Source organism: Phyllostomus hastatus, unplaced genomic scaffold (genome assembly GCF_019186645.2).
Source record: "Phyllostomus hastatus isolate PE091 unplaced genomic scaffold, TTU_PhHast_1.1 phas_contig_159, whole genome shotgun sequence".
Taxonomy (NCBI): Eukaryota; Metazoa; Chordata; class Mammalia; order Chiroptera; family Phyllostomidae; genus Phyllostomus; species Phyllostomus hastatus.
In genome coordinates, this window is record NW_025333640.1 from 7,741,160 (window position 1) to 7,759,202 (window position 18,043).

Consider the following 18,043-nt stretch of genomic DNA (forward strand, 5'->3'; position numbering starts at 1 on the left):
ACAGTAAGTAAGAAGTCAGATTCGTGGCTTGGCAGTTTGTTCTACCACACGATACAAGGCTTACTATATTACCCTCACGATGAAAATTTTCATTTGAAGTAATTTTTTTTTTACTAGGAAGAGATTTTTCATGCATAGGCCTGGATTTTAAAACTGCTTTTTGTATCAAAAATCTGATATCCTTTAGAAAGATATCCTTTATCAGATTTCCTTTAGAAATCTGATAAAAAGCACTGAACTTTATACACATTCATGCACATATGCCCACACACGAATCTCCACACGCAATGTAGCGGCACTCACCAACCTCACTACAGGGAGTGCACCCTGAGGTACTGCCCCCTGAGGTAACTGCCCAAGGAGCTCTCCTATGCCAACATGTTGCAGATGACAAAATGGTCACACATTAGTGATACCACTTTGCACTTACATATCAGTTTACAGTTTGATACATTTCCAAAATTAGTAAAGTGAGTGACTTAATTGACAGGTTTGGACTTCTTAAAGACATTGAACCATCTGATTTCTACAAGGCTTTCTCTAAAGATTCATAAGATAGAACACATAAAATCTAGCGTAAGTAAGAGTTGGGGGGCAGGCAATGGGAACTACAGTCGGCCCTTAAAACCTGTGTATTGATCATTATTGAGATGAGCAGACTTGGCATCAAGCTGAGAGATCAGATTGTTCACACGTATTTCACTGCAAATGAGACAGTTCCGTTGGCAGCAGGGGTTGCTGGGGTGGGGGGGGGAATGGGGGTGTGGCTGCAGTGGAGGGCGTATGAGGGAAACGTCTGTGGTGGGAGAACAGTCTGCACCCACAAGTGGGATTCAGAGGCACAGAAGGACACACAAAGGTGCACTGTTGGGAATTTCCTAGTCTTCATCCGCACTATAGTTACGTAAGCGGTAATCCCTGGGATAACTGGGTGAAGGGCACACAGAACCCCTGAACCTCTGAACTAGCTTCGAAACTCCCAATGTGTCTGCAGTTATTTCAAAATAAAAAGTTAAAAAAAAACCCAAAACCTCATGACTATTATTAATCTAGGGCTGTTGATAGTGCTTTTTTGAATAAAAATATGTTCAGATCATTCATTTCATTTGAGAGACCAGAAAATGCACAAGTAACACCTGCTCAGAAACTTAAGCCAGCTCTGTCTGAATTCAGCCCACAGCTCCAGCGACAAGGTGAAGCCGTCCCCAGCGTCCCCAGCACCCCCAGCGTCCCCAGTGTCCACCCAGCACTGGTAACACACTTCCAGCCAAAACCTGCAACTCTGACTGCTGGCAGGGCAGACGTTTTAAAGTCAAACATTGTTTTCAGCAGAATGAGAACAGCCAATCATTTTCCCAAGAAGTCATGACAAAGTATTAACTACTTATATCTTTGATAAAATCTAAAAGGACACTTCTAAAGCAGAACTAAAATCATTTAAATGGAGATTTGTTTTAACAATCGAAAAGAAGTTAAGTGACACCGGCAGGACTGTGGTACAAGGACAGGACACACTTCAGGGTCAGAGGAGCCTGGGTTTAAGTCCCATCTGTGCCACTCGGGAGTTCTGTGACAAATATTCTGGAGCCGTGGTCCCCTCATTGCTGGAAAGGTGCTAACCATGCCCACTTCACGGAGTTGTTATGAGAGTGAAGTCAGATACTCTCACAAGTGTCTACCCTAGTGTCAGGCACACAGACGGTTAGTTAACAAAGTTGTGATTTCTGCTGCTCTATCAGTCAGGGGTGCGGAGACCAGTGGGCTGGGGTCACTGTGAGAGAAGACATGAGGTCACCCCAACCCAGACGTGGCCAACATCCAGCGCTCTTTAGATCCAGAGGCAATGAAGACGTCCACCTCAGCACCTTATCCAGGGCCCCAGAGAGGTCTCGCTGCCTCCACGTTCAATGCTGCCGTGGTTTCTGAGGTTCTTCAGCTGTCTGGCCTCCAGCAGCACCCTCGCCTTGGCAGTGCCAAGTATAAAGTCAGGCCAATGTTGCTATGGGGGTCAAGGGAGCAAAAACAAAGCAATATTCTTTCCAGCTGCAAACAGGAGCCAAAAGAGGTTGTATGTTCAAACACATCTGATCAAAGGCCTCCCGCCCTTGGCTATAAGGGCTGTTGTAACTAACAGGTCAGGTTTCTTAGCAACAGTTTATTCAGGTGTGCCTCAGTGAAAACAAAGTCTACATAGGAAAGTCCTTATGTGTGTGAAATTTAAATTTAAAAGTGACTCTGCATTAAGACTTTTTATTCTGTGTCTGAAGATGTACTGAGACGGAGATACGCTCTACCTTATACATACATACAGGCATATGTCAAACGTGAACTACGGCGTCGATCCCGCCTGCGCAGTGTTAGGTGCGCAGCACAGCTTGGCCGCCAGTGGCAGAAGCAGCAGCTGGGAGCTCCCACCCCACCCCCGAGAGCCAGGATTTGCAGTTTCACAAAATCCCCAGATGATTCATGGGCATATTAAGATTGGAGAAGCCCTGTTCTAGGCAGTACTTGTGACCCTAAAGCCAGACACTACAAATACAGGGTGGGCAAAAGAAGGTTTACAGTTCTGAGCACGCAAAACATAGAGTTGGGCTATTGTTTATTAATCGTTGTATTACTTTCCATACAAAATAACTGTAAAACCACTTTGGCCCCATCCTGTGTAGTTACATATCAAGGCTTCTACTGGTGGTTCTCAATCCTTTCTCCTTACTGCACATCAGAACAATCACCTCAGTCATCTGGGTAGGCTTTTTTTCCCTTAAATTTTTCTTCTTTTTTTAAACGCTTATGCATGACCTGAACCCAGGCTGTGGATTTGCTTGGTCTGGGGCGGAACCCTGGCACTGGCATTTTTTAAAGCTCCTGAGGCGACCTGAGCACAAGTGTTGTTGAGCACCACTGAGAAGGCCAAGGGCTGCACCACGATGCCCACCCACCCGCCAGACAACTGGGCTTTACATGCCTCATCGGAAGAGGACAGTGAACTGGAACAAGGGACTGGGATGCACCTGGGTGTGAATCTTGCACAAAACACAGTGTTATTATGTCAAGGTGGGTCTTCTTACATCAGCTGCATCAAAATAGATTATATCAAGGTTGTTAAATAGCATTACTTAACAATTCTACATACTATTATATATTACTATATATAATATATGATCATATACATTATTAAATATGCTTAATGATATATTATTAAATAGTATTATTATATAAGGGTAGGTCTTCTCCACATCAACTGCACCAAAACAGACTTTCCCTGGGCTAGCAGTGGGCAACTGTCTCCTCCAATACAGGCTCACTTTAACATGGTCACAAATGGTGACACCATCAAAAAGTCAAGTAACACCACACAGTATAGAGAACCTCCTGGCATCGTGGCATCAAACATCAGTAAGTCCTCAGGTAGATGTCTGCTGAGGATCAGAACCCTCTAATCCCCTATAACAACACATGTCCTCATGCTTACCACATAAATGCTTTTAGAGTTCTACCAGAACCCCTTCAAAAGTGTCTCCTTCCTTGACCTGTTCAACTATAAAATTTCAAAGACAGTGCCAGGGAGGAGGAGGGTTGGGGGCCAGTGCTTCAGTGCATTCCCGAAGCACTGGCAGCAAGGAGAAAAGGGAGGACCCAGGGACCCAAGTACACACGGGTGTGGAAAAGCCAGTGCTGCGGGAATGCTAGTCCGGGAGAGTGGGGACAGGAAGTTCGCGTCAGGGCTCCAGAGGGGGATGTGGGGCTAATGCAAAGGTGCAGGATGTTGCCCTGGGAGGGACTGTTGGGGCAGAGCAGAGCATCTCCCTGGGGATCCTGAAATTACTGACGATGGTCAAACGCAGGGTTCGAGAGGAGAGTGAGAGAAGGCAGATACAAAGTCCTTGGTGAAGAGGGGCCTAACCCAGGTCACACACACTAACCACCCAGGGGTAGAGGTGTGACCAGGAGCTGCCCAATGACCTCAGCTTTTCCCGCAGCCTCAAGAACAGTCAGTGTGACTGATACCGGAACGCCTCCTCCCTAATGACCACCTGTGTTTGACACAACCCAGCATCCTGCAGGCGCCACCCCTCGGAAGCCAGGGGGCCCAGGTTCTCTCTCTGGGCCTGCTTCCCCTGTCCCCACTGATAACGGTATAGGGTCACAAAAGTGCTAAAAGATCAAAAATGTAGTCCCAGCCTACAAAGGCAACTGCCAAACAAAATTTCTAGTAACTAACTGGTCATTCCAGAGTCTTTGAAAATAATATCAAGTAACAAACAGCTATCACCCAGGAAACATTTGTCAGTCTGGAGAAATATAAGAAATAAATGAAACAAGTCTTTTTGGTTCTCTAGTCACCAAGGGCTTTGGCCGAGAACCAACACAGCAACACAAGCATGACACAGCAGACTAACTGGGTACCAGCTGCAGCATCCACATAGTCCAGATTTTCACAGACAACATCAATTTTAAGTGTTTTGGTCCCATTAGCTCTAAAAATCCATGTTTTAAAAAATCTAATGTTGACATCCAAACTATATCCAGGGCTGCCTCTTACCACCGGGACAGGCGCACATGCACACACACACACACACACACACACACACACACACAAGTGGTGCTACACTGCACAGCCCTGTCTAACAAATAGGTTATGGAGTACAGATTTGTCTCATTCAGGGTGTAGTTTGGTCACCCAGTTCTTGTCTTCTGGTTCTGAAACAAACAGTGCTGTGCAATGGAAGAAACACTACACATCTAAGTCCCTTCCTAACTCTCAATGCTGATCAATCCAAAATGTTTCAGAATGTTTTTAAAATGGAATAGACCAGAACTGGAGACACGTATGATAGCCCTCCTCCCCAAGCCAGATTCCACACAGAGGGGTGTGGACTGAGCACAGCAAACAAATTGCAGGGTGCAACCCCCCTCTCCTGAAGGTGGGAGAGGGCCTTGCCCCTCCTACGGATCAGCCGTGGGATTCGCCCCCAGGTCAGTCTAGTCCTCACACAACCACCAAACCCAGAGAGCACGCACCCTTTTCAAAGGGTTCTTATAACATATCATCTCCCAACGATGAAGAGGATCACATTTAGCCCTTGTAAGAAGCTCTAAAAGATTTTTGGTAACTTTGCCTGAAAACTACTATTCATACTAAACAGTTCCACATGCAGCTGGAAGTCAAACTGGGGAAACAGACATATATTATCAGATATACGTGGTTAATACCTCAGGAGTCTTCTTGCTCTGTCTTTTCCCAAAAATGCAGTCAAGATCTGTTTTGCTCCGAGATGATAAGTCCTTCCCTAGAAAAACAATACGATGCCTTTTAGTAACACCGATCATGGAAAATACAGGGCACAAATATAAGCTGTGAACCTCCTAAAAGCAAACTGCTCTCCACTGCACAGACGAAAATCCTTTAATTAACTAATGAAATTACCGTTTAAAATCACTTAAAAGTCAAATAAGTGTTTGAGATCCAGCAGCACCGACGGTCTCTTAGTGGTAAAAACCACCGAGAACATGCAGACTGAGAGAGGAACAATTCTAAAGCCACTCCACTACCGGCACACCTTCCGGGTATATAACTTTTGTGTCTCTGGCTTCCCCACTTACAAAACAGACCTTATTCACTTCAAGGAGACATGAGCCACTTAGGATTACAGAAAGCAGAACAGAAAATGCTGCTGGGTCTGTGTCCTCGAAACCCCACTCGTGCACATGAATGAGAAAGTACTGCATCTGACACACAGGCGTTCAATAACTAAGTGAATAAACGAAATTTCAAAAGAGAAAATGCAAATAAAAATACCGGATTACGGTGAAAGAGTTTACTATGTCAGCTTTAAATAATGGGTACACGATAAGAGCAGGAAATTAAAAGCCTTCTTACAAAAGCAGTGGCCGAAGGACCCATGGTTCTTATTAAAAACACTAAACTTTTTAACTTAAGTTCAAACCCACAAACCAAGTGATTTAATATTCAATTCTTTGGAATTTCCACTTCTACCAAAAATACTCTGTGAGCAGTAGACCAAATCTACTCCCACTTGTCAACTTCATGGTTAATTCTTTTTAAAATGCAACTACCACACGTTGAGTCTTGAGGCTCGGGGGGAGCAAGGCTCTGGGTTAGACACCAGAATCTTTGTTCTGGGCTGTGAGTTCACTGTTGCAGACTCCCTTCTTGGTTTCCTGTAGCAAAACTGACTTGGCAAAGTAATGTCCTGACCCAGAAGGTTCTAGTTCACTGACTATCAGTGGGGCATTCAAATATGATATTGCTCAGCAACTCCATGAAATTAAAAAACAAAACACCCTTCGACTTAATGCAGAGCCAGGTGCCAAAACCAGTTTCACGGGCGGCAGCTTCAACAGCCCCATCAGTACAGCCTGTTCTTATCAAGAGGGACGGGCTCCTCTGTGGCCCTGCGCCGCTCTCTCCCTTCTCCCTGAGCTAGAACCAGTCACTCAGTGCACTGCACAGCACACTTGGGTGGCGGCTTCTACCGCAGAAAAAGGAGTCACACTAGTTCAAAATGTGCAGTTATCGATCCTCAACTACCTTCTGAAACGGAACAGATAGGCTAACAGGAGAGCAAATAAAGATCCCTCTTATAGCGAGTCAACTAAAAGGAATGCAGGAGGGATTAAGAAAAACAGGGCACATGCGAATTGCAATTTTAAAACAGGATGCCAAAATATGACCACACAGAGATCAAAAGCAAATCTAAAAATCAAAGGGAAAACTGCCAGGCTGATAGCGAGTGAGCTATACCAATGAAGGTGCAAGTATTTCTACGGTTTTGGCGATGGGTTCTTGTATCAGAAACTTTTATCCTTTAGCAAAGTTCACTTAAGTAAAGGCAGAGACCAGGGTTGTTACAGGCCTGCCTTGGGGTTTGGTCTGGAAAACAAAACAGAAGAAGAAAGTCAGAGACCCCTGGAAAGGAGCGCCGAGGTGGGTAACAATGGAGATGGAGGTAGAACTGAAATAGCCATTAGTTAACGGTCCTGGCTGAACAGTTTATAAATGTTATAAAATCATGTATGGCCACTTTTAAATAAAATATACATGTCTAAAAAGAGTTTAAAAGTTTATTGGTCTCAGTTCTGAATGACAGTCAACAGCAAATATTACCGATAAACTTAGGTCTTAGAGGAAATGGCAATAAAAAAAATGAACAGACTAGGAAGTACGTTGTCTGTCTGGACTTGGTTCATGTATCTGTTAATCTTTAACTGGCCACAACATTTCAAGAACCAGGATGAGCTGATAAAAAAGCTCTGTACTACCACCTCAGCGGTCTCCCTGGCAATCGTGAGCGTTGGGACTTCCAGCTACCCAAGTGGAAGGCTGGAGGGAGAATGTCCCCGCTACAGGCAGGCACATGCACGACACAGGAAGTCCCCATGGGAAGCAAAGGAAACCTAGGAAACATAAGAGTGTAAGAACTACAGAGATCTGGAGCCTTCTAGTTTACGGGCAAAAGTCATATAGAACCCAACAAGTTCTAAAGAGAAAACTGTATTGCAGCACTGTATTATAACTGAGGCTCAAAAAAACTGAGTTTTTCTACTCAGAGTAAAAGGATAAGGGCAAGAAATGCAGATTTGAGAAACATATTTGTTATAATAAAAAGTTCAGACTTACGTAGGTAGCTTCATTTGCTGAGAGAATTCATTTGCACTCCCAAATCAGGAGGATAAAAAAGTCGTATTTCGATGGAAGAAAATGAGCGCCTGTAGGGCAGACAAGCCCAGGACGGAAGGTGGTGCCACCTTCATGGCAAGGGCACGGTGTCAGAACCCGGGGGACGGGCAAGAGTCGGGGCAGGAGGGGAAATAATAACAAGATAGTGGAATTTTTAAAAAGCCTGCAGCGGGGCCACTTTATAGTCTAATGCCAATAGAACCGGAGGAGGAAACTTAATGTCCATCGCTGGCAGAGTCCCACAGCGGGGAGGACTCGGCCGGGGGAGATGCATTGCAGCCTGGGTCTCCAGACCGGCAAGCCCACTACCGGGACATGTGGTGTGTGGGCCGTTTCCTTGTTTAAGAAGCAAAATACTGCAAACTGTCACAGGGATAAGAAGTATGGGTAAATTACCGTGATGGAGTTGCACAACTATAGTGTCAGCAACTTTTTATCCACCACTGCACAACTGGGGGGAAAAGGCAATGCTCTCGACAACTTCTCACTGTAAACAGAAAATCATTTGGCAGAAATTGATATTTTCCCTATGATTTCCTCTCTGCAGATATGACACTGCTGAACCATTTTCGAATTAAAAGAAACCACATCAAAGTCAGGCTTTTAAAACAAATATGGGTGAAATTAACTTTTGAAATTATCTAATAAATTACTTAAAATTAAAATTCTGGACTAAAAAAAGAAATAATTATGTATCAGAACTAAAATGGTAGTCAATATTTAGGCAGCAGCAAATTTCACAATGCTACCTCACTAAAATAAACGTGTATCTTCACTCTTCACACTAAGCTACACAAATGCCATATTCCCCTGTTCTAACTATGTGGACCACAGAGGAAGTTACAGCATGAACCATCCTGATCCAATGGGTGAATCAGTTACTTTCACTACGAGCACACCCACAGGCTGAAATCCTCACTATCCAGAATGTCAAACAATCGAAATTCCATATAATGGGGACACTTCTGATGTCATAAAACAGGAACTATTTTAGAGCTCAGTGGTGTTTTAAAAATCTTTCCTCACGTTACACAAGAGGAAGCTGAGTCCGAGAGAAGGGGAGTGGCTGAGTGACCCGTCTAAGGGAGAGAAGGCCAGTGCCCAGTCTCCTGCCACCCAAGGCGGTCCACCTTAGTGGGGACAGAGTCCCCGTTCACACACAGTGACAACAGGGGCTCCACAAGGGAAAAGTTCCTTTAGTCAATTAAAGAACTTTAAACTCTCTTCCCTGTACACCAGTGGCCCCCAGGCAAGGCAAACAAGCAGTCGTCATTTTAAAAGATAAAAAACAAAGGTGCAACACACCAAGCAATTTGACAGGGTCACTTGGAGTGGCTTAGCTAGAAAGAGAAAGCAGATACTTCCAGCATCCATTAGATTAAAGAGGTTTATCCTGGCTTCAGATGAACTCACGCAAGGAGTTAGGTATTAAAAGAAAACGAGAATATCTTAGTTGCAAAAGCGAAAGTCTAAAAGGATGCCATGCCATCCAAAAGTTACAGGCCTCTTCTAATGTTATTAGCTTGCTCAGTACCCTTCTGCTATATCCCTTTTTTTCTAGAGTGACTAAATGAGAAAAGGAGGGACATTTAACGGCTTGGGTATGATGTGACCGTGTAGCCTCTCCTCCAAAGGACTGAGGGCCAACAAGGACTGTCTTGTGTTCTGCACAGGTCGGGGGTGGAGAGAAACCCTGATCGGAAGTCATACAGAAAAACGACAAAGAAGGTCCTCGCCCGAGAGAAAGAGGAATGACACGAAGGGCCAGGCAGCTACACCTGCCAGGACAGGCATGAGGGAAGCACCAGTCTCTCCTGGCACATCCCAAAGCTATTCAGTTCCCCACTCCATTCAGCTCTGCTGTGGGCTCTCATTTAAACCAAACTCCTTCCTACCTTCTAGGGTCCTGTGCCCCATGAGAACCACCATTAATAGTTTAAAGAAGTGGGAATTTCAGAGGTTCTAGGAGTTAGGGAATTCCCAATAATGCCAACAAGGCTAAAGCAAAGAGTTGGGTGCGTATATCCAATCTCCCATAGAAGAACCATCAAATGATACCTATATATCACAACATGAATTATCATCATACTTATACTTTAAGTATAGTATGCAATAAATAGGCTTCTGTGCCTGGAAAGTGCACTTAATGTATAATGCTGTTCCAAGGGAAAAAGTTTGGGGAGTTGAGTTCTAGTTAAACTGCTTCTTACCAGTACAACACCGCCACCTAGTGATTAAAGAGGACAGCTGCAATCACAATGGCTTTCACGTACTGGGAAGGCAGGCAGTGGGGAGGTGGTGAAAGAAAGGGTAGGATTTCCCACCCAGTTCTCAAACATGTTTTCTAACACGGTCTTCCCAATGGCCATGGAATCATGAAATGAAGAAATGGTGTGCAACAATATAAAGATCAATTGGGGAGTGAGATTTCTCACACTGGAGATCTCAATACAGAACATAATTCTGTAAACTGAAAAATTTTAAGAGCTACCCAACACCAACATTACACTCTGAAAAACAGGAAAATGTAACTTAAAATGTTGAGCAATCAATTGGAATTATTTCCTGGCCTGGCCACACAAAATCCCGTTTCTCCTCCACATAGCACCTGGCCTTGTGCCTCCAGCTTCACCCACGGCAGAGACAGTGACTCTGAACCGCCTCCGAGGAGGTGCCTGCAGGGTAACAGGAAGTGCTGGAGCTGCGGCACCACGCTGCACCTGTCCAGTCAGGCCACCCATAACTCCCCTTCTCAGTGGGAAACAAAACGCAATGCCAGTGAAGAGCCAAAAGAGTTTCAAGAAACCCAATGCGAACACAGAGGTATCAACGACATGTTAAGAAAATACTTAATTCTACCTTTTGTGAATTTCTTATAATGAACACGGTTTTTGGAGGTTTTGGACTTTTCTTCAAGGCTGAAAGATTTCTTTTCCTTGTTGTCTGAGGTAGAATCTTAAAAAAAAAAAAACAACAACAGAAAGCCTTCCATTAAACTCTGTAATCGATTCTCATTTATTCTTGTACAGTGACATGATCTTATTTAAATAAAACCTTTGGGAACCTTATCAATTATTATTGAACACTAATCAAATGATTAGAAATATTCTTCTTAAACTGTATACCTCAAATTAGGCAAGCCTGTTTTCCAGAAATTTATACAATCTTTGAGAAAGAGAAATGAAAACTTGTGTTCACATAAAAATTTACAAAACCAATATACATAACAGCCTTATTCATTATAGTAAAATACTGAAAATAACCCCAAATCCCTTCAATGGGTGAACGGCTGAGCAAATTCTGGCACACCTTTATTCTGGAACACCACTCCACAAGGAAGAGCAATAAGCTATTGACACACCCAACATCCTGGACGGACCTCAAGGGCATGATGCCCAGTGAGAAAGGTCCATCTACATGCTAAATGACTCAGTTCAGGTAACATTCCTGAAATGACAAAACTCCAGAGAGGGGAACTACTGAAGGGTCTCCAGGGTACAGAGCTGGAAGTGAGGCGTTGGAGGTTGGTTAGAGGGGCGGGAGTGGGAGTGAATACAGAGAGAGGCGTGAGTGAGGCCGCTCTTTGGCGGTGATGAAGCAGCCCTGTCTCCTGACTGTGGCAGTGGTTACATGAATGTACACATGCGATAAAAATGCTTGCACACGCGTGCACACACACACACACGAGGCATGAAATACAGTGAAAACCAAGTGACACCCATTGGTCTAGTTAACAGCCCGCAGTGGCGTGAGCTCCCTGGTTCTGAGCTCGCACTGCAGTTCTACCAGACGTCACCACCGGGGAAACTGGACAACAGTGCTCAGGGCTCTTCACAGAACTGTTTCCGCAACTCCCTGTAAGTCTTTAAGTGTTTCAACAGAAAAAGTTATTTTAAAAAGCAAACAAAGGCAAGACCGGTTAACAATAATCAGAAACCAGATCAGAGATGATAACCAGACAGAGTGTGCACGCGCAGAGCCGGCACTGAGTGGCTGCCTGACACACCAGGTTTTCCCGGTGGCGCACCTCAAAGGGCAAAAACAACAAGAAGAAATGACTGAGGATCAAACTCATGTGATTATTTCTTTGACACAGCAGGAAAAATGTGAGCCCTAAACTAGTGCCTCAGTTGAAATATCAGATCAAGTAGCTCTGGGGTTGGAGTCAATTACAGGATAGTGAAAACCTGCCTGTATGTGTTCCCTCAGCTTTACCTGTTGGTCAAGTTCGTCAAGTTCAGGTAGTAGAGGAACCAAAACAGAACATCACAGGTAGAAGAGGGACTGAGTTTTCCTATAGTTACATCAATAGGAAATAAAATCATAAAGTTAGGCATGGGGGGAAAAAAGAAACTTTTTGCCTTACTACCGGAGCAAAACAAGCTCAGTCCATCGAACAACGCGGTAGTCCCAATCCCTTCCGGAACCTGGTCATTCCAAAAGGAAAGTTAGAGCGCTTACAGATAAAGGCTCTAACAACAGAAAGATGGATGTGTCAAGCTTTCAGACAATGCCTCACGTGGGTTAATTATTGGGCTGGCCAAAATGTTCATTTAGTTTTTTCTGTACGATGGCTCTAGTAGTGCTTAGTTGTCTTTAACTTCATTTGAAACAATTTTGTTAGATTATATAGTATGGCAGCTGTCATATCAGCGTGCATTTAAACAAAATCTTATCAAAACTGGTGAATTTCTGTGCAGCCATTTTAATATTGAAGATGGAAAAAAATATGTAACATTCTTGGCTTATTATGCTTTATTATTTCAAGAAAGGTAAAAATGCAACTGAAATGCAAAAAACTATATGTGCAGTGTATGGAGAAGGTACTATCACTGATCAAATGTGTCAAAAGTGGTTTGCGATGTTTCTTGGTATTATTGACATTTTGGCCAAATAATTCTTTGCTGTGGGCTGTCTTATGCATTGGAGGATGTTTAGCAGCACCCTTGATCTCTACCCACTAGAAGCCAATAGCAGGAGACAGCCGACATACTCAAGATATCCAAATCAGTAGTTATTGGTGAAAATGAAAAATGTGTCTTTTATTTAATGGAAAAAAACATAAAGACTTTTTGGCTAACTCAATATATAAACAACTTGAAACACTCTCTTCTGCAGTCACTTCCCAAGAATAGCTTGTGATTTTTAAAAAATATTCTTCACCCAAGGAGGACATGCTTATTGATTATAGAGAGAGAGGAAGGGAGGGAGAGAGAGAGGGAGAGAAACATCAATCTGTTGCCTCTCAAATGCACCCAACCAGGGATTGAACTCATACCCCAGGCATGTGCCCTGACTGGAAATCACACCTGTAACCCTTCAGTCTAGGGGACAACACTGCAACTGAGTCACACGAGCCAGGGCTGGTGTGCGAGTTTTTGAAAAGACTTCCCACAAGTTCAGGTAGCAGAGTAACAAAAACAGAACATCATAGATGAATAATTCTCCTCTTTTTAGGGCCAAACACTTCATATGGCACATAACACTCTCACCTGTGATGTTCCAGACAGAAATCACCTAGCGAGTTATCAGCTTCAAGCAGCCACCATCGACTGAAGGCATATGGAGTACCAGGCACTAGACTAGGAGCTCTCGATGCATTTCTGTATTTCATTTTACAACCACCCCATTAGGTAGCTGCTATGATTATTCATAGAAGGGCAGTGAAGCACGGATGGGTTGAATAAGGCACATCTAGGAAGGGGCTATGCTGAGATTCCAACCCAGGCAGATGTGAGTGAGGATGTACATTCAGAACCCCTACACTGCCCCCAACAGAGCTGCTTTTCCACGTAGGAATCGCTGGCGATTTATCGTCTCCATCTTCCCAGTATGGACTTTCCAAAGCATATCTGAGCAGGGACAGACCTTGGGGGAACTTCTATCTACTTGTTCATGTGCCCTCTGTCCTGTAACCGCTCTCGTTCTGGGGATGCATCAGTCTGTCCCTCCTTCCCCACTTCTCCCACACAGCCTCCACCTGCTTTACAAAACAAAGGCACAACTCTCCTCTCACCAGAGAGAAACAGGAACAAGCCAAAGCACCGGTGTGAGGGAAGCACCCTTTACTCAGAACAGCAGAGGCAGCCCCCTCCCCACACAGCCCTACCGCACGGAGAGACGCTTCCAAAGAGATTTTACTGTCCTAATAGTTGTTCATCAGAGTTTAGCACGTATTTTTGGTTTTAGTAACTGTAATCTACTAATCAGAATAACAACCCAAAGGAAAAATGTTTACACTTAAAGCCTTGAGTGTACTAGAAACAAATAAAAAAATTCTATGTATTTGCTTTGTGGCAGGGAAATATGATAGGATGATGAATTTTTTAAAGTTTAAGCAAAAAATATATTAACGTAGCATACTCTGGGACACATACAAGCAAAGTGTCATTTCAGAGGAAAAGGAACTGTGGAGTGTAGTACTTCTGACTGTTAAAGGGCTTGTTGGTGTATTTCTAAATCAAGTGGCAGTCGGTTTCAAATTACTCTGACATTTAGCTACTGGGTATATTTGGGACTAATGTAATAGTTTTATTTCAAAATGCCAATATTTCCCAATAGGCCAGAAATTATAGTACTTTGCAACTATTTAAAGCTATGATTAAAAACTTTATAGAGATTGACATAAAAATGTGAGATAGGGTATACAGCTTTTCAAAGTTCCCTTAGAGGATGTGTGAGCAAAAAATCTGAGGAACCGGCCCTGAACCACACCTCTGTAGGTGACAGGGTCTCAGTACCCCAGTTTATTTCCAAAAATATTTAAAATCGTAACGAACAAAATATCTGATGGAAGTAACAGACATTTTCTAGAACAATGAGATTAAGTCCACCAAAAAAGCTAAACTGAGTCTGGTAGAGAGTAACTGAGATAAAATTAATTTTTATAAAAATGAAATTTTAAAAAATATACTGATTTTTCTGTCCCACAAGGAGATAAGGGTTATTTCTAGAATCTTTGCAAGATTCTATGAAGAGGACAGTATAGAATCTGTTTAATTAAAAGGCAAACTGTATGAATTTGGTAAGCAATCTTAAGGAAATAAATATATTACAGAAAAAAAAATTGTTCTTGGGTTATATTGTATCATCTGCTCTTCAGCTTTAATACAGTAATTTCAGCTTTACTGTGACCAAATATTCACTTGCATAAAGATGACATGGTAACAAGATAATCTATTAGATCTCCAGGTCCACTCCTTGGGCAGGTTTTCCCTAAAAGGAATATTCTAAAGGTTTTTCAGCACCGGGGCTGGCAGTTAGCAACAGAACTGGGCTGGACTGTACTAAGCTAGACAGGGAGCAGGCCACCAACTGCCCAGTCCCTATCACAGGGCTACCAGCACCCTCTAGTGGTCTTGAGGTGGAACGTAACCTACAGATGGGTACCTAACTCCTGCTGCCAATGATATAAGATGCTTCTCTGTCTCACACAGAAAAAAAAGCAGCCCGCACAGATGAACCTGTGGATGGGGCCTCCCAAGGACAAAGCACCACTGCTTGGAATCTGTCATGCACTTAGCACCTTCCTGACAAATAACCAAGTCCCTGGGTCACTTGAAACATTTCACTGACTGCCCTTCAGTAATGCATCTCAGAAGCATGCTGAGGAAAAGCAGCCAGGTAGCACAGAAAACACAAACCTACATCTAGTGACTTTAACTGTGATCCTGAATGTGAAGATGTTTCTGTTTACAGTTGGTAAGGCTTAATGTCCTTGAATTTTCCTCCTGCATAGATCCCGCATTTCCTGATGCCGGTCCAGTCAGTGTGTTCACAAAACACTTTTCTTATGTTTTTCTTTGGCTAACAAATTGCCATCTTTTGTCAGGACAACACACAGGGCAGTTTTAACAGTTACCTCATGGATAATAAAAACTGTACAAGTTACAGATTTCAACAAGAAGTCCAATCTCATAAGCAAAAACACAAAGTACCTTTGCTTTGAAGCTTGTGGGCTCCCCCGCACACAGAGCAGAGCGCTCCATCTCCCAAGGTTTGGGGCGCGCTGTAATGTCACCTGTTACTAGCACATCCTGTCGCTGCTTCCCAAGCAGGGGTTATGTCTCACGCACCTGCCTGTCCTCACGTCTAACCTCACATCCAGCACAGAGCTCAACAAATGTTTGCTGGACTCAAGTCTAAATTTGTAACTTTATTCCACAAAGTTCTTCCTCCTTCAGCTTGACAAACATGTTTTGAAGCTCACTATGTGTCAAACATTGCACACAGGGAATACAAAGAAATTCCCTATGACAATGTTTGCAGAATCCAACTCAAAAGTAAATAAATAAATAGGACTGATTCAAAAATGGGCAAAAGACTCGAAAAGACATTTCTCCAAAGAAGACACACAAGTGGCCAGCAGTACATGGGAAGTGCTCGAGCGGACTAGTCACAAGGGGAATGCATATTGAAAGCATAATGAGGTATCGCCCCACACCCCACAGGAGGGCTGCTATCAGAAACACAGAAAATAACAAGTGTTGGTGAGGATGTGGAGAAATTGGAACCTTTGTGCACTGTGGGTGGGAATGTGAAATGACACAGTCACTGTGGAAAACACGGCAGCTTCTCAAAAACTTAAAAACAGAACTATCGTATGATCCAGCAATTCCACTTCTGGGCATGTACTCCAAAAAATTGAAAACAGGGACCTGAAGAGACATTTACACACCCATGTTCGCAGCACTGTTCACGAGAGCCACGAAGTGAGAAGAGGTGCGACCCCAGCATCTTGTCAATGGACAAATGGATAAGCAGAATGGGGCACCCACTCTGTCCTCCCCACCCTGCCGACAGCAGCACCCTTCTGCTAACTTGACAGGGAAAGCCCAACGGTCAATTGTTTCACCTCTATTGCCTACAGCTTAGGAATACAATTTCTGATGGTGAGCCCCTTGCAACAAATTTCACTATACCCCAGAAACCCAAATCTCTTACACACAGTAAAAGATAAAACAACTTCATTAAGCAAAATCAACACAAAAAAGGTTTTTCTATTAAGCCTTCGCTGGCTACTAATTTATGGTCCCAATTGATATTTCTTGCTTTATATATTAAAAATATATTTTTAAACACACTCAAAGATCCCTGGAAAGATCACTTTACTATTTGAGGTTGTAAATTGAATGGATTTACCTTGCTATTCTCTTGATTTAGAAAAAAACGTTTGCTTTCTTCATGCAATGAAATAGAGTCACACAATAAAAGCACTATTAAAAAAAAACAGAAAAAAACTATTTCTAATAACTTCAATAAATTAATTTGCAGACAGGTGATGCTTACAATAAAAATAGTTGGTAAAAATATTTTAAATTGAGAGATTATCTCCTCTATAAATCAAATAAATAACGAAGCAAAGACTTCCCCTACCTGCTGTTTCCGGTCCATGGCAGGTGTTCAGTTCAGCCAGCAGCTGGTTAAAATCATCCTGATGAGCAATCCAGTTGTCCTGAAAATCCAAAAAAAAAAAAAAAAAAAATCATTAGAGGCATGTCTGTACTTTACCTACACTGATTGGTTGAGAAAAGATATATTTTGGAAGCAAGGAAATCCGGTGGTTAATGTGAAATTTTAAGTGTTTCATCAAAATATGAATGAAACAATATTGATTGATATAAATTTGAAGTGCAATTTACTTATTTTAGTATTAAAAATGGGCTTCTTGAAAGCTTCAGTCCTGACTTCAAATGTGGACAACTTATCAACAGTCAATTTATAATCAAATAATCAATAGGAAACCTGGTGCTACATAGTCAAGTAAAGCAGTATAAAAGTTTTTTCTAAGGGAAAATTAAGTAAGTCAAAGGAAAAAAGCAGTGATAGACTTGGGACTCTCTTCTTTGCTCATTTGAGCTTCAAATGTTTTGCCCAATTCTATTTGCTGGCATAGAACCCTATTTTACAAAATAACACTGAGGAAGGGAGGAGGAAGGTCTCAAGTTCCCTGAAACAATTGGCACCCATTTTTAAGGCGATAAGCTAATCAGTTTGTTACCAGGCTTTAAGAGAGAATGAGTATCTCCAAGACAACCTAACCCAGTGGGAAGCAAGGTATCTATTTGCTTCATAGGCACCACTTTAAGACCTTGTGAGGTCAAGTCTTATCAAAGAGGTTTACGGAGCAATGCTTCTCCTAAAAAATTAAGCACCTCTGTATATGTATCTCTCAACTACCTTCGAAATCAACCTCCATCTACAGTTATTTAAAAGTCTAGTTTGTAGTCCAGAAAATTTTAGCTGACTTAGTCTACTACTCAGGGCTGCTGAACTAATCAAAGTAATTTGGTTTACCTAGAGTAATTCTCCAGGTTCTCTGCCAGGTTCTATTGGTTGTAA

The 18,043-nt window shown here is 42.8% G+C and overlaps 1 protein-coding gene across 1 annotated transcript in view; it reads right to left on the minus strand.

Moving 5' to 3' along the window:
• Positions 1-18,043, minus strand: part of PINX1 (PIN2 (TERF1) interacting telomerase inhibitor 1) — a 74,259-nt gene that overhangs the window by 49,661 nt on the left and 6,555 nt on the right. Inside the window, exons 4-6 of the mRNA XM_045831140.1 lie at positions 17,078-17,156; positions 10,562-10,657; positions 5,215-5,291 (exon numbers count right to left, since the gene is read on the minus strand). Of these exons, the coding sequence (XP_045687096.1) occupies positions 5,215-5,291; positions 10,562-10,657; positions 17,078-17,156 (252 nt within the window). The remainder of the gene's footprint in view (positions 1-5,214; positions 5,292-10,561; positions 10,658-17,077; positions 17,157-18,043) is intronic.